At 44.2% G+C, this 14995-nt stretch overlaps 1 protein-coding gene across 1 annotated transcript in view; it reads left to right on the forward strand.

Moving 5' to 3' along the window:
* Nucleotides 1–14663, forward strand: part of prkcg (protein kinase C, gamma) — a 29146-nt gene extending 14483 nt beyond the window's left edge. Inside the window, exons 8-17 of the mRNA XM_033640351.2 lie at nt 417–618; nt 1106–1303; nt 4867–5040; nt 6012–6103; nt 6550–6612; nt 6795–6933; nt 8076–8156; nt 8346–8453; nt 10557–10697; nt 11543–14663. Of these exons, the coding sequence (XP_033496242.1) occupies nt 417–618; nt 1106–1303; nt 4867–5040; nt 6012–6103; nt 6550–6612; nt 6795–6933; nt 8076–8156; nt 8346–8453; nt 10557–10697; nt 11543–11704 (1360 nt within the window). The 3' untranslated portion in view covers nt 11705–14663. The remainder of the gene's footprint in view (nt 1–416; nt 619–1105; nt 1304–4866; nt 5041–6011; nt 6104–6549; nt 6613–6794; nt 6934–8075; nt 8157–8345; nt 8454–10556; nt 10698–11542) is intronic.
* The last annotated feature ends 332 nt before the right edge of the window (nt 14664–14995 follow it).

The following is a 14995-nucleotide window of genomic DNA, read 5'->3' on the forward strand; positions in this document are numbered from 1 at the left end:
CTAGCGGCCTGTCTGCTACGAGCTGAACAGTGTTGGGGAAACAATTTTTTCGTAGGTGAAACTGCTTTATTCAGTGTTTTTATCAGTTTAAATAACCTGGTCTTGTTTGTTTTGGAGAGAAAGAGACCTCTGCAGATAATTCGGCTCCTGGTAAAAACCGCCTGAACAATGAGCACTGAAAGAATCCAAACCAGGAGAAGTTTTAATCTGCAATCCCCACTGCTAGATGCCACTAAATCCTGCACACTACCCCTTTAAGGTGTTAGAAAATTGCCTTAGAAATCTGAAAAACGTCCCAAAAGTGAAACAAAAACAACAGAAACAATAATTTCCTTCTGTGTCTCTGTGTGTTGTTTTGCTAACGCAGTGAGCTAACTCCCCCCAGTGATTTTGAGTTTCTGTGTTTGTCTCTCCAGCTCAGTGCGCGGTCACCAGTGGGACAGGCGTCTGTCTGTGGAGGTGTGGGACTGGGACCGCACGTCCAGGAACGATTTCATGGGAGCGCTGTCATTTGGAGTGAGTGAGATATTCAGGCGTCCTATCAGCGGCTGGTTTAAACTGCTGGCCCAGGATGAGGGAGAGTACTACAACATTCCCGTGCCAGACCCGGACCTGCAGGTAGGAAGCTTATGCCAGTACGGACAAAGAAAGCCATCAGTTGGTCATCATGTTGAATAAAAGCAACAGGGGAAATATTTATGCACCTGTATTCACCAGAGTGGAGCAGCCCTTTCTGTTTAATGAGCATTTATCCTACAGTCTGGGCTTAACCTTTATCAGCTCATAATTACCTACATCTAATAAATACCAGCTGCCAATGCTCACACTGGGTCAGGATTTTAACCTGTCCCTCCCTATTCTATCTGAGGAAAAAAAAAAAAACAGGGAAGATTTATGCCTGGTGTTGTAGCTGAATAATTACATAATAAATTATATAGATCCACTCCCGTCCCTGTTACACTCCGTCTCCACCAGGGTGCAGGATTGTTCTGCCTGACTGTAATCCACAACTCGGGGTAGGAAGGAGTTTGTTTGTCAGGTTTTGTTTGTGTGCTGGACATCATCCAAGCATTCATCTCTCAACCCTCCCACTGCGATTCTCCAGGAGCCCCAGCCAGACGGCACGACACCCTCGCTGCCTCAAGCACTACCTGCTGCGCTGTCTGAACCGTTCCCCACGGCCCTGTCCCCGACCCCTGTACCATCCTGCCCGGTCATCCACACTCCCGGCCCTGCCAAAGTCAGAGTGGGCATCCACGACTTCAACTTCCTCATGGTGCTGGGCAAAGGCAGCTTTGGCAAGGTAAACACAGCAGAGACGAAATGTCAGCTTTTCTACATACAATCAGCGCCTGTGATCCAGCAGCTGTAAGTGATATCAAAGAGGCCGTTCATGCTGCAAACAACAAAGATTTAAATAATTTCCTCTGTTGATGGACTTGACCTTCAACTGGCATTTCATACAGCAGCTCCCCGGTGGAATTTCTTTAAAGAAAAAAAAAACCCTTTTCTTACTAACATGCTCATTGTCTCTCCCACCGCTGCCAAGTGATTCATTTAACCCTTAGCTTCTTTTGTGCTGTCAGCAGTCGTGAGCTCGGGCTGGCTGTCTTCCTACATGCCACACAGTCCTCCTGGAGGTGTTCATTTCAAGGGAGCCTCTGCTCTTCATTTTCTCTTTAATTCCCCAGTAGATGAGGCATAATGAAGAGAGTGGAGTTTTGAGTCCTTCTTCCTCCTCTGAAATCCCCCTGTGCTGTTTCATAACTGTCAGAGGAGAGTCTACAGAGGACAGGAGAAATAGACTCGACTTACGTAAGATGTGAGAAAAAAAAAAACGACCCAAGAAAGGAGAGACAGACCCCGGGGCTGCTGAGTGAGGGAAAGTGAGACAGAGATAGAGAGGAGGAGGAGAGGATTACTGTGCTGCGGAAAGTGACAAAATGACCAAAAGGAAGTGGGATAACAAGAGCGGAGAGGAGAGAGGAAAAAAGTATGTGTGATTTTAGTGAGATTTGTAATATTCTGAAGTGTGATGAGTTCCAATTTTAAAAGACCACAGGGGAAGAGCAGGAAACAAGATCACAGAGGAGAGCAGGATTTCTCTCAGTGACTGACAGTTCATCAATAGCACACACACACCCAGCACATGCACGCACACACCTTCTCCACAGGCACCTGTGTGTAGTCACATTGATTTCTGAAAAATGACACCCTGTAATTTTCTCCACTAGTCCCCACTATTTGAAAGTTAAATGAGATCCTTTTCCCCCGCTAGCCGGCAGCCATTACGGCACAGCGCTGCAGGCTGGCCAGCCAATTTGAAACAGTGTTGTTGTCAGCACTTCCCGGCGCTCTTCTTGACCGTGTCTTTCAGTGGACCACAGTAAAGTTCGGGTCACGTGACGCTCATTGTAGAAAATTATAGTATCATTAGCTTTCAGAGCAACCTGCTCGCAGCCAATTTCGCAGGAGTGAGAAGATAGCCGCCAAATGTGTTTTTAATGTCTGATAAAAACACGAGAGCCACTTCACTTTTTCATTTATGACATGAACGTGTCTTGAAATCTTAGGCGTAGGCGCAGTTAGTTCACCATGTCGGGGGGAAATGTGCACAGTAATGAACTTGGTAGAGCATCTTTCCATATAATGTGATAACTTTTCTTTTTTCTCTTGCACTGTGTTATGTTCTTACCAGAATGTGCATTTTTCAGTGCTGGACACTTTATGTAACAGAGTGTCTGCCTTCCTTATAAAGTCTTCAAACTAAAATAAATTCCAAATAAATTTTGTAAATATCAAGCTTCACAAATCATACTTTTAACTGTGAATATTTGAGGTCTTTATTGCCACAAACATTTTATCTAATTTCATTTGTCCATCTTTTAATTTCAAGGAAAAGAAGAAGACGATATGCTTTATTGATCACAGAGGGGAAATCCAATTTATACGCACACTACATAAATACATAAATATGCACAAACAGGGCCTATACATGCATTTAATGAAGAGATGTCAGAGCAAGGGGGCTGCCCTGAGCGGTTGGGGGTTCGGTGCCTTACTTAGGGGCACCTCAACAGTGCCCAGGAGGTGAACCGGCACCTCTCCAGCTGCCAGTCCAAAATCCATATTTGGTCCAGAGAGGGACTTAAACCAGTGACCCTCTGGTTTCCGATCCAAGTCCCTATTTGCTGAGTTACTGCCACCCAAGCTCTTCGACATGAAAGTCCATATTTCTGATGTACCAAATCTTTAAATGTCAGTGAAGATTCTCAGTCATTCAGGTCATGGTGATCTTCAGTGCTATATCATAGGCAACTGGACTTTATTGCGTTTCTTGAAGACATTTCACCTCTCATCCAAGAGGCTTCTTCAATTCTAACAGACTGGTGAAGAGTCGCAGGCTTTAAACTATGTGGGTGTGAGCCCTTAAGGTCGTTAAGATCATATGTGAGTTGTTGACCCACCTGGCCCTTAGGGTTAGATGGGACTAAGTGTGAATGGCTGTTAAGTCGTCCGGGGAGGGATCCCCAGACTGCATTGTAGGTTGGTGATAATTGTTGTCATAGGCCACCTCCTCTGTTTGACGATGGTCATTCCAGCTTGAGGTAGACGGCTTCTTTCACGCCTCTATCAAACCATTGTTCTCATCTTGGATGAGAGGCGAAACGTCTTCTAGAAACGCAATCAATTCCATTTGCCTACGATATAGCACTTTCAAATCTTTAAATCTAAACCTGTTAAGTGCAACACACCGCCGCGCGTCAAAACGCCTGCCTCCATTATATTCTATGAACCAACCCACACTGGCGCCGGCTGACGCGCTGCTCTGTTTCATCCCACTGCTCTATTTCCAGCGCGGCCGGCGCTCATGGCAGCGGTGCGAGAAAAGCCTTTTAAGTACGTCTCGGCCGCTGTAGTATCAACTCTGGTTGTTTCAAAATTTTAGTAAGACGACTTTGATAAGAAACTCACCCGCGAAATCCAAGTTGTTGTTGCCTCAAAGTTTTTCCTCTTCTTCTTCCGTTACTAGCAGTTGGCAACCGTTGGCGACTAGTGTAGGTACAGCCACCTAGCGGGCTGGGGTGGGAAATACACGTCGACGGTGCCGCTGCACGCTGCTGCCAGTGTGTGTTGGGGGGCGGCACTTGATGGCCACAGCGCCACGCCGGTGGCGGTGTGTGTTGCACTTTACTGTCTTTTTACTTCATATGTGCACTTGATGCAAAATGTAGATAAACCTAAATCCCTCTGATAATCTCATTCCTACATAAAACCTTCCTCTGCATTGGGAGCACATGCATATATGCTACTTACCTTTATACTTAACCTGCAGTGCTTGAGTAAGAAAAAGATGATTTGTCCAATAATCAGTCTGAAATTTGGTTAAAAATGATCTTCAGAAAGCATTAAATCTAAGTGTCTGATACCTGTGGACACCTTGTACGAGCCCTGGCTAAGCATGACTCTTAATTTCATGCACAGAATATTACAAATGTGCCTCAAAAGCACATAATGTTTAATAAAAACAGCAGAACTAGTTTTCTTCTAACTAGAGCACCATGTCACTCATAACACAATGACCTAAAAAATGTTCAGTACTGGCAGCATTACAGCACATGCATAATTCTATCGAGAGCCTGATGGAATTCAAGACTTTGTTGCACAGACTCAGTTAACTGTGGGGGGAGTTTTTAAAAAGTGAATTTGGAATAAAAAACACAGTTTTATATGATAGTGGGTGTAGTGTTGTCTATAAATACACACTGTGTTTATCTTTGGACCTCAGCAGGTGGAAGACGTGCAGGAGCTGCTTTAGAATTCTTGGTCTTGTTTGTTGTTACTCTCCCCTCTGTCTGTGTGCAGGTGCTGCTGGCAGAGGAGCGAGGCAGCGAGCGTCTGTTCGCAGTGAAAGTGTTGAAGAAAGACGTTCTCTTCCAGGACGAGGACACGGAGAGCGCCATGGTGGAGAGGAGGGTTCTGGCGCTCTCCTCTCGCCCTCACTTCCTTACATCGCTCTACTGCGCCTTCCAGACTGAGGTGTGTGTGTGTCTGTCCGTAGCGGGTATACGGGTTACTAAACGAACCACATCATTTTCATTAAACTGTCCATAAACCTGCCTGACATTTGGCTGCGTAGTTCTCCCTGGAGTTGTTTCAGTAATGGCTGCCTGAGAATTTCGATTAATAAATTAAATAATTAGTTTGCTTTCTTTAACAAGGTCCTTGGTCCTGGAGGAGGATTTAACAGATTGCTTTTTAATTTGGACAAGAAGTGATTATGTGTGGAGAGTGTGCATATGTGTGTGTGTTCATGTGTGCATGCATTGGTGGAAAATGAGACAGTGGGGCCCCTGGGCACAGACATACAGAGGGCCCCGCCACCTTTAAGACTCTAGTTGTTTAGCCTCTTTTTGTTGTTGTTCTGCTTCTTTTTGTAGTTATTACACATCTCTCTGTGGTTTTGCATCCTCTTATGGTTGCTTTGCATCTCTTTGTAGTCATTTTGTGTCTCTTTGTGGCCACTTTGAGTCTCTTTTTGGTCATTTTTCAACTCTTTGTAGTCAATTTGAGTCTCTTTGTTGTTGTTTTGTGTCTCTTTGTGGTTGTTTTTCCCCTTTTTGTAGTCGTGGTGAGACTCTTTTTGTCTATTTGCAGCTGTTTGTGATCATTTCTGGTCTCTTTGTTGTCAATTTGAACCTCTTTGTGGTCATTTTGTCCCTTATTGTAGTTGCCATGAGTCTCTTTGTGGTCATTTTTTCCTTTTTTGTGGTTGTCACGAGTCTCTTTGTTTCTCTTTGTAGTTATTTTGCCCCTTTTGTAGTCATTTCTTGTCTCTTTGTAGTAATTTGTATCTGTGGCCATTTTGAGTCTCTCCCTGGTCACTACATGTCTCTTCACGTGCCTTTTTGCAGGTGAAGGCCCAGAGGGGTCTCTGACATTTCGGGCCCCTGGGCCTGTGCCCGGTAGGCCCGTTCAGTAATTCATCCATTTGTGTTTTGTTTCTGCAGGATCGTCTGTATTATGTGATGGAATACGTCAACGGAGGAGACCTGATGTTTCACATTCAGATAGTTGGCAAGTTCAAAGAGCCTCACGCAGCGTATGTAGTCGAAAAGCTCCTTTCTTTCACCTTTAATCACAGTCTTCATCTACACCATCTCATTTCCTGCCTTTCTTTTATCCTCTGTTCCTTTACATCCACACTCATCTCTTAGCTTTGTTCATTATACCTGGTGACTCATATAAAGTCATCGACTCAAGTGCCGGCCCTCTTCCCTTTCCCCAGTCCTTCTCCTCCCACTAATTTCATCTTTTCATCTACATTTTCCCTCCTCCTGGCTGTTCATCTAATCAATAATCTTTGATCAATCATCTAAAACTAATTCTTACCCTGTTGCTCATTTCCAGCTCTCTTTCTTCATCTCCCTGCCTTTCATCTGTTTGGTTTCTATCCCTTTCATCACCCTCTTGAGTTCCCGTTCCTCTCTTCTCGCTGAAAACCTTTGCCAATCCCCCCCCCCCCCCCCCCCTTCTTTCTCCCTCCAGGTTTTATGCAGCGGAGATAGCGGTCGGCCTCTTCTTCCTCCACAGCAAAGGCATCATCTACAGGTAGAGAAGTGGGCTGCTCATCTAACATGGCCTGGTTTGGCGCTGACACTGCTCCTCTCGCTGCAGCACACACACACAGCCGTGGCACAGATTTATCATCTCTTTTGTAGCTAATGACTGTTATAAAGACGTTATCTATCAAAATGATTCATACCTGTGTGATCTGTCTCCTCCTTTCTCAGGGATCTAAAGCTGGATAACGTGCTGCTCGACAGCGAGGGCCACATAAAGATAGCAGACTTTGGGATGTGCAGGGAGGGTATGTTCGAGGGCGACACCACGCGCACCTTCTGCGGCACCCCTGACTACATCGCCCCGGAGGTACACCCACCCCTGCTCTCACTTCATGGTCCAGACTAACTCCTGAACTTCCCTCATTTGCTCCTTAGATCCCTCATTTCCCCTCGTTTCACCCCTGTCTTCCCCTCTTCATCTGCTTGACCTGTTTCTGCAGTGCTGCTGCGAGACGGTGAGTTGCTTCGCTGCAGCTCCTCTCATCTCCTCCGTCCTCTCTGACCTTGTCAGCATTTTTGAATAATTAACTTCACATGATTCAATTAGCGGCGGTGTGTGCTTGTGCTATGAGAACGTCACATAGAAACCACGGCTGTCCTTCAGAGACCAGTTTTCCTTCCACTTAATGCAATTGACTTGAGGTGGTTAACTCCCCCGAGAGTGACACAAACCACTGCAAACTAACTGAAGCAGGATTTAATCGATGACAATGCAAATTTCAGGCTGAAAACAGTGGAGGTGGTTTTGCTTGACACCCTTTTAAAATGCAAAATATCATAACTGTATGCTTTATAATGTTTAGCTTACAAATTGTTTGAAAAATGTGTGTGTGTGCGTTTTCATGTTAAGCAAAGAGTGAAGGATATATCCAGCTTGCTTGGTGTTTGGACTTGTAGGAAACAGAGCCAGCAGAGAGAGAAAGGAAAGATGTGACTGTTGTGCACGTCTTTGATATTGTAAACCTTGCTATGGTACCCCTGGGTATTGACTCTCTTATGTAAACACCCATTGATTCTTCTGCATCTGCCATTTTGGATGTGATACAATATATTTCCCCAGGGGCTGGGAATTGTTCCCTTGTGCTCCCCCCCCCACCCCCCTGCACACACACACACACACACACACACACAGACACACACACACACACAGACACACACACAGTAGGGAAACAAACAAACACCCACACACGTGCAGAGCACTTTCACACACACATGTGCAGACAAACACCAACACACAAATCCAGAGTCATGTGTTGATTATTTCTGAGCTCATTCATACACTCACCCTCCCTAATGCCGTACGTTCTCTCTTTGCTTCCCTGATACTGTGGCTGTGTATCATCCGGCTGCTACAACTCCACTTTCTCTCACTCTCCCCGTCTTTTTTTTCTACTTTCTTATCTCAGTACTGCCATTATCTCCTCTCCTGTTCTCTCCATCCTTTTTCAGATTGTGGCATATCAGCCCTATGATAAAGCAGTGGACTGGTGGTCCTATGGAGTACTGTTGTATGAAATGCTGGCAGGACAGGTAACACTCAGCTTAATCCCAACAATAGAGCCGTGTGCTCAGACACTTAAGCCTCCAGTACTCATCCTTTGTAATCACTTCAAAAGACTTTCAAGAGAACTTTAATTTCAATATATTTGCTTTCAATTTGCTCACAGGTCCTCGTGGTTAATCTCTCTTTTTTCTTCTCTCTCTGTCTTTCCCTTCCAGCCACCGTTTGATGGTATTGACGAGGAGGAGTTGTTTCAGTCCATCATGGAGCAGAGTGTCGTATACCCCAAAAGTCTCACTCGTGAAGCTGTCGCAATCTGCAAGGGAGTAAGACACCATTCTTCTTAATCGCACAGACAATTAAGATAAATGTATGAATCAAAAAAAGAAATGAAATTACTTGATATTACATTTCTAAAAAATATATTTAAATGAATGCAGCAAACCATGAACAGTGGTGAATACTTAAAGGAGCTCTGTACAATATTCAGAGATTCAGAGTCTAAATCAGATCATCTGCACATGGTTCTCAACATGGAGGTGGCTGATAGGCTGGAGGTGTCGCCCGGTATGGGGACACCAGTAATGGTGGTGACAGAGCTAACAGTGTTAACTGGGGGGTGGGCGCTACATATCTGCAATGATGCCATCACAATATCCATGGTAACCGCTGTATAAGCGCAGTGCAAAGCGTCAGCTAGCTAGTGGGATACACACACACGACTCACATGCAGGTACAGCTGGACTGACTGCCACAGCAAACGACAGAGAAGCTCAGATTACAACACACAGAGGTAGTGTTACATCATTATCATCTGCTCAGGACGCCATTACTCCACTATATCTGTACATAGCAAATAGAGGTTTGCTGCTGTATGAATGCTCTGAATGTCATATAGAGTCCTTTAAAGGAATAGTTCAACAGTTTAGGAAATACGCTTATTTGCTGTCCTGCCAAAAGTCTGATAAGTAGATCGATACCACTCTCATATGTTTATTCAATATGAAGCTTAGCTTTGCACAAAGACTGGAATCAGGGGGAAACAGCTAGCCTGGCTCTGTCTGAAGGTAACAGTTATATCTTATTTGTTTAATCAGGGTTCTCATGGATCCTTAAAAAGTCTTAAAAGACATGGAGTTCATTAATCTAAAATTAAAGCTTTAATTGTCATTAAGATGTATTAGATTAATATTTCAAGAGTTTTAAAAATGCTAACACATGCTAGCTAGCTGTCACTGCACCCTGGATTATTAGGGAATTGCAAATTAAAGGCGCTGTATGTAAGAATGTGGCCAAAACGGTTACTGCACTCAAATTCAAAATACTGCCGCGAGTCGTGTCCGCCCCCCCTCCTCTACAGATTCGAGGTTGCTGGACAGCGGCACACTGGAGACTGATTTGTTTGCCCACGGGTGGCTGCCGTGGCAGGGCCGCGTCACTGCGTCCTTGATCTTCGGTTTTCCAGCGGACTGTTCGAGCAAGTCCGGCTTCTCTGCTGCTAACGCTGCTGCCGGGATACAGCTGAGGAGGAGCCGGCTGCTAATGCTATGTACTGGGACACTGCTAACGCGGCTGACGTGCTGCTGTAGCTCAGTTGTAACTGTAACTGATGCTGAGACTCTACTGACTGTGTGACTGGTAGACGGCGGTGGATGGCGCAACAGGCCAAAACAGAAATTCAAAACATAAACATGATTTGCAGACTGCAAAAAAAAATTTTTAGATGCAAATATTCTGGCTGTACTATTGTTGTCGGTGAGATCAGTATGTTATATGAACATTATTCCTTAGTCTCTGTGACATATTAGAGATTTTACGGCTATTTGCTTTAGATTTCTTACAAATAGCTCCTTTAACAAAACTGTGCTTTATAGCCAAGATTTTGTGGCTTGTTGTCAAAGTGGGTTTTTTTCTGTAATTTTCGTTTTGTAAAATTGTTCTTAAATTTCATTCCAAGTGGCATTTTCTTGGCTGGGTGCAGTGACCTTCCTGAAGTCTTGTTGCTATGAAATACTCCTGTGCATAAACCTTCCTAAAACCACAAATAGTAATTTTTGTACTTTGACTATTGTATGGGTTAAACAAAAACGATATAACATGGTAATTAGTGATCTTTAGAAATACTGGTACGCAAATGCCGTTAGAGCCCTGCTAGCTGTTTCCAGTCTTTATGCTAAGCTAACAGGCCGCTGGCTGTAGCTTCATACTTAGCATACAGGCATGACTGGTATCAATCTTCTCATCTAACTCTCAACAAGACAGCAAATAAGTGCACACACACAGCAATTATGTAATATAACATTTAATACACACCTGAATAATATTTAAAGTTTATTGCACATTGTTGACTAAGAAAAGCAGAGCAGATGTAATTCACCCTGTTTATGACTTTTCCACTGATTCCCTCCTTTTCTTCACTCTCTCTCAAGCTCCTGACGAAGCACCCGGCCAAGCGTCTGGGTGGAGGAGAGGATGCAGAGAGAGAAATCAGAGAGCATCCATTCTTCCGCTGGATTGACTGGGACCGTCTGGAAAGACTGGAGATCCAGGCGCCCTTCAAACCCAGAACTGTCAGTTGAACAGATGGACTACAGACTCTACAGACTCATCTGTCTTTCTTTCTTTACTTCTTTCTTTCTTCCCATCTTTCTTTCTTTCTCTCTCATTCCTCTCCTCCCCCTCTCTTCCGTCCTCCTTCTCTCTGTCTCTGTCTCTCCGAGGACACTTTTAGGGAATTGAAGCTGTCACTTTCTTCCATCTGTCTCCTCTCTCTCAGACTCCCACGCCTTCCCTCATTCCCCTGCATGCTTCCTCTCTTGGCTGTTCTCACTGTGTTGGCCATTTCATCCCCTCTTCTTCTTCACTCTCTTCAAATGTCTCTGTCCCTCCCTCCCTCTTTCTTCCCCATTCCCGTCTCTTCTCTGTCTTTTCATCACCTCTGCTGACTCCTAGAAATGGGCTTTGAGCGCTCGGGAACAGACAGTCCAGTCATAACAGACAGGACCCCCTGACCTTGAGGTCCTGCCTACTCCTCCCATATGCAAATGTATGTCATCATTAGCCTGCCACACGCCAGTTTGCGGCCCCGCTGGCCGACGGTGAGGTGTGCCTGGAGTGAGCTGAGAATGCTCAGGGGTTAGAGGCCAGGCCCATTAGCCAAATGAGATTCAAATCATCCAGCAGAACGGCTGTCAGGGAGCAGGAAAAGAGACGTGAGCAGCTTTCTTCCAACAGTAGGTGTGATAGAGAGTTCCTCAGAGAGAAAACGAGGGTGTGGGTGAGAAACAGAGAAACGTAGGTGGAGTCCGTTTATAACTCAGCTTCTCTTTTTATTTTCAGGAGGACGATAATGGTGTGTGTTCAGTCTGTATTTATCACAAACGTGTGGTGCTAATCTTTTGCTCTCCTTCCTCAGGGTGGAAGAAAAGGTGAAAATTTCGACAAGTTCTTCACAGCGGCTCCGTCAGCGCTCACCCCCTCCGACCCAGATGTACTAGCAGCCATCACCCAGGAGGACTTCCAGGGCTTCACCTTCCAAAACCCAGACTTTGCCCCTTCGCCTCTCACCGCTGTTTGAAAACGGCTCCCACACCTGCTCCAAAATCTACCTTATCAATCCCCTTAATAGTAGTTTTATAACAGAGAATTTGAGCTAGCGAGTATTAAAGACACCTCTCATAACCAAATTCTGACGTTTACATGAAAATGCCAAGACACCTTTATATTCATGCACTCTCTTTGTTGTATGTATAATATCTTGATAGTCACAGAATATGTTGCAGCAATACAAACAGAGCCAGTATTGTACTGTAGACTTCCATCTTAGAGTTTTTTTTGTAAGACATCCCTTAACTTGATATAAGAGTACTGTAGTATGGAGCGGAGAAATGAGTCTCTTTTGCATGCAGTGTTTTTAGAACGAATTGCTTCGACACACTAGTTTTCTAGAGTTATAGATTATCCAGGAAGATATTCCCTGTGTGACTTTACAACCAATTTATTTCAAACTTTTTCCATTACTCTGATTAGAATAATCTTTTGTGGCGAGGAGCCGTATTTTACGAAACAATTACAAGGTCAGGTTTTCTCATACAGCTACACAGGCCACATAGCAGGTCACTTTTTAAAACACTTTGCAGCTCATACACATGATTAAAAATGTTTCTTAGCAGGTATATTCCAGTCGAATATTACATCTTTACACAGCACTGTTATTCAGCATCAGAAGCACGATTATGTGTCTTTCTAAATATCTCTCTCACTCTATTTGTGTGTGAGTGTTGACACTTTGACTGTGATGCAAACTGAGCGAGTAGCCTTTATGTATCAGACTGGCGGCCTGTGGAAGAGCTCAGTCAGGTTCCTCTGGCCTGGCCCGAACTCTCAGTTTAACGTCACACCGGTGACCTCAGATGATCCACTGAGATGCTGAAACAACGCAGCAGGCGCAATGTGACAGTTAATGTGCAGTGCCACCCCCCCAGCTCATGCCCACTCAGCCTGACTCAGTGGGAGGAAGTCCTCATGTCACTGCCACAGTTTGGGCTTCATAATTCTTCATTCACGTGATTGTTTTCTCTTATTATTCCTGAGCGAGCTGCCTATCAGCACTGCAATATACAGTATCTCTGCTCCTTAATGACATCCGACAACTGCACTGAAATATGCATTCACAGTCTCAGAAAATATGCCTCTTAATAAAGACGCTTGTGCAGATACAAGCACTTTATTATTTTTGTGGTGTATACCATAAAGCTTTTTGCTGTGTAATGACGTACTCACAGCATTGATCAGGCGTAATTAAAAGTGAGGCTCACTGGGACTGTTCAATACATGGAAAAAATAATAGCAGTGCTGTCATTAAACACTATCTGAGCGGGGCAGGTGGCTGCAAACATTCAGTTTAATTATCCCATTTCAGTGGTCTTATCTCACAAGCCAAGAAATCTGGTTTTCTTTAATGCATCTTTATGACTTTTTCAATCTACATAATATTTCAGCAGACTAATAATTATAACCATCATCCAGAGGAGCACAATCCTACAGATATGCTTCAGAGGAACAGTGTGTACGATTTAGGGGGATTTAGTAGTATCTAGCAGTGAGGATTACAGATTGAAACATCTCCTGGTTAGGATTCCTTACCAGGAGCTGAATTATCCACAGAGGTCTCTTCCTCTCCAAAACAGGACCAGGTCATTAAAACTGGTACAAACACTGAATAAACCAGTTTCAGTCTTAAAATCAGTGTTTTTCCTACGCTATATGGCACGTTGCAGGCAGACAGCTTGCCCAGCACCTGTTATTGTGTGCTCACCTACTTTCTCTTATAATCTAAGATCCAAATGTTTAGGACCGGGAGCCAAATTATCCTTAGAGGTGTCTTCTTATCCAAAACAAATGGACCAGGTGATTTAAACCCATTAATACACTGAATGAAGCAGTTTCACTTTATAAATCAGTGTTTTACCGATGCTGTTCAGCATGTCGGAGACGGGTAGCTAGCTCACTTGCTAATGTGTGCTTGCTTTTTTCTGATCCCGGTGTTCAGGAGGTTTTTAGCGTGAGCCGAATTATCCACAGAGGTCGCTTCCTCTACAAAACAAACTGATGCATTTAAACCAGTAAAAACGCAAAATAAAGCAGTTTCACATGAATAAAATCAGCGTTATTTTGTCCTGATGAAAAAAAGGGGTTGATAATTACGATGGCTGATGTGAAAATGCGAGTGGCCCTATCTAGAGCCAGTGTTTGGTTTGTCTTTTTTGGGCTATCATAGAAACATGGTGATCTCTGCAGACGAGGACCTGATAACCTATGGTCCAGACGTTCAGGCAGTTTTTACTGGGAGCCAAATTATCCGCAGAGGTTTCTTCCCAACAATTTCTCATCCCAAGTCATCACATATCGCAGCTTTGTTAGTGGCCTTTCACATCTACATATTAAGCACTAGGTATCCTTCTGCGTTTGATGTTGACGTTTCAGGATGCCTCAACCAATGCCGGGATGTCAGAAAAGCAGAAAAGCACTAGGCTCCTGGGTGAAAGTCCGGGGTTTGTTGAGTCAAGTGTCTGACTTGACTCAACGACTTCGGTCTGTCTAAACACCGAAGTCACTGACAAAGCCACAGTGTTTGATGACTTCAAAATGAGAACGGGCTGAACAAACAGACCAGGGGTCTCGTTTATAAAACAGTGCATAGGATCCATACTAGAAATGTACATACGGACCACAGCCAAAAATGGCATGTACCAAAAAATAGCTCTTCAATCTACAATCAGGCTTCCACCGTGGCCGGCAGTAAAAGGTCGGAGCAGTTCATCCGATCGCCTCAGCTCAGTTTGATTCGAGGTCAAATGTCCCAACACAAGCAATACTTCAATACGATAGAGAATGCAATCAGTAATTAATGATACAATAGATAATTTATGGATTGATGTATCTGTTAGTTGAGTTAACTTCTGTTTTTATCTGCTGGAAAAAAAAGAACATCGAAATAAACTCACTGAAAAAAACAACAACTCATGAAACAAGAACCAGTGAAGTGTTTCATTCTGTGATTTTTTTTTTATGTGCGAAGCTGCTGAGAAACAAACATGCACAGCCTCTCGCTTTGTCTCCTCCTCACGCCTCTCTGTCACGCTTACTCCCTCTCCCTCACTTTCACACATACTCACACTCAAAAGTGCAATCTCAAGCATGTGCGCGCACACACAGACACTCGTACGCACTCACACATGCAGAGAAGATGCTGACCCCTCTATTTACTCTGATTCTGTAGTTGTCGAACCAGCAAAACCACCTCTCAGGCATCTCACTTTCACTCCCTCCTCCTCCTCTTTCTCCTCTGAAGCAGCCTCACGCTCCC

The sequence above is a fragment of the Epinephelus lanceolatus genome, chromosome 10, assembly GCF_041903045.1.
Source record: "Epinephelus lanceolatus isolate andai-2023 chromosome 10, ASM4190304v1, whole genome shotgun sequence".
Taxonomy (NCBI): Eukaryota; Metazoa; Chordata; class Actinopteri; order Perciformes; family Serranidae; genus Epinephelus; species Epinephelus lanceolatus.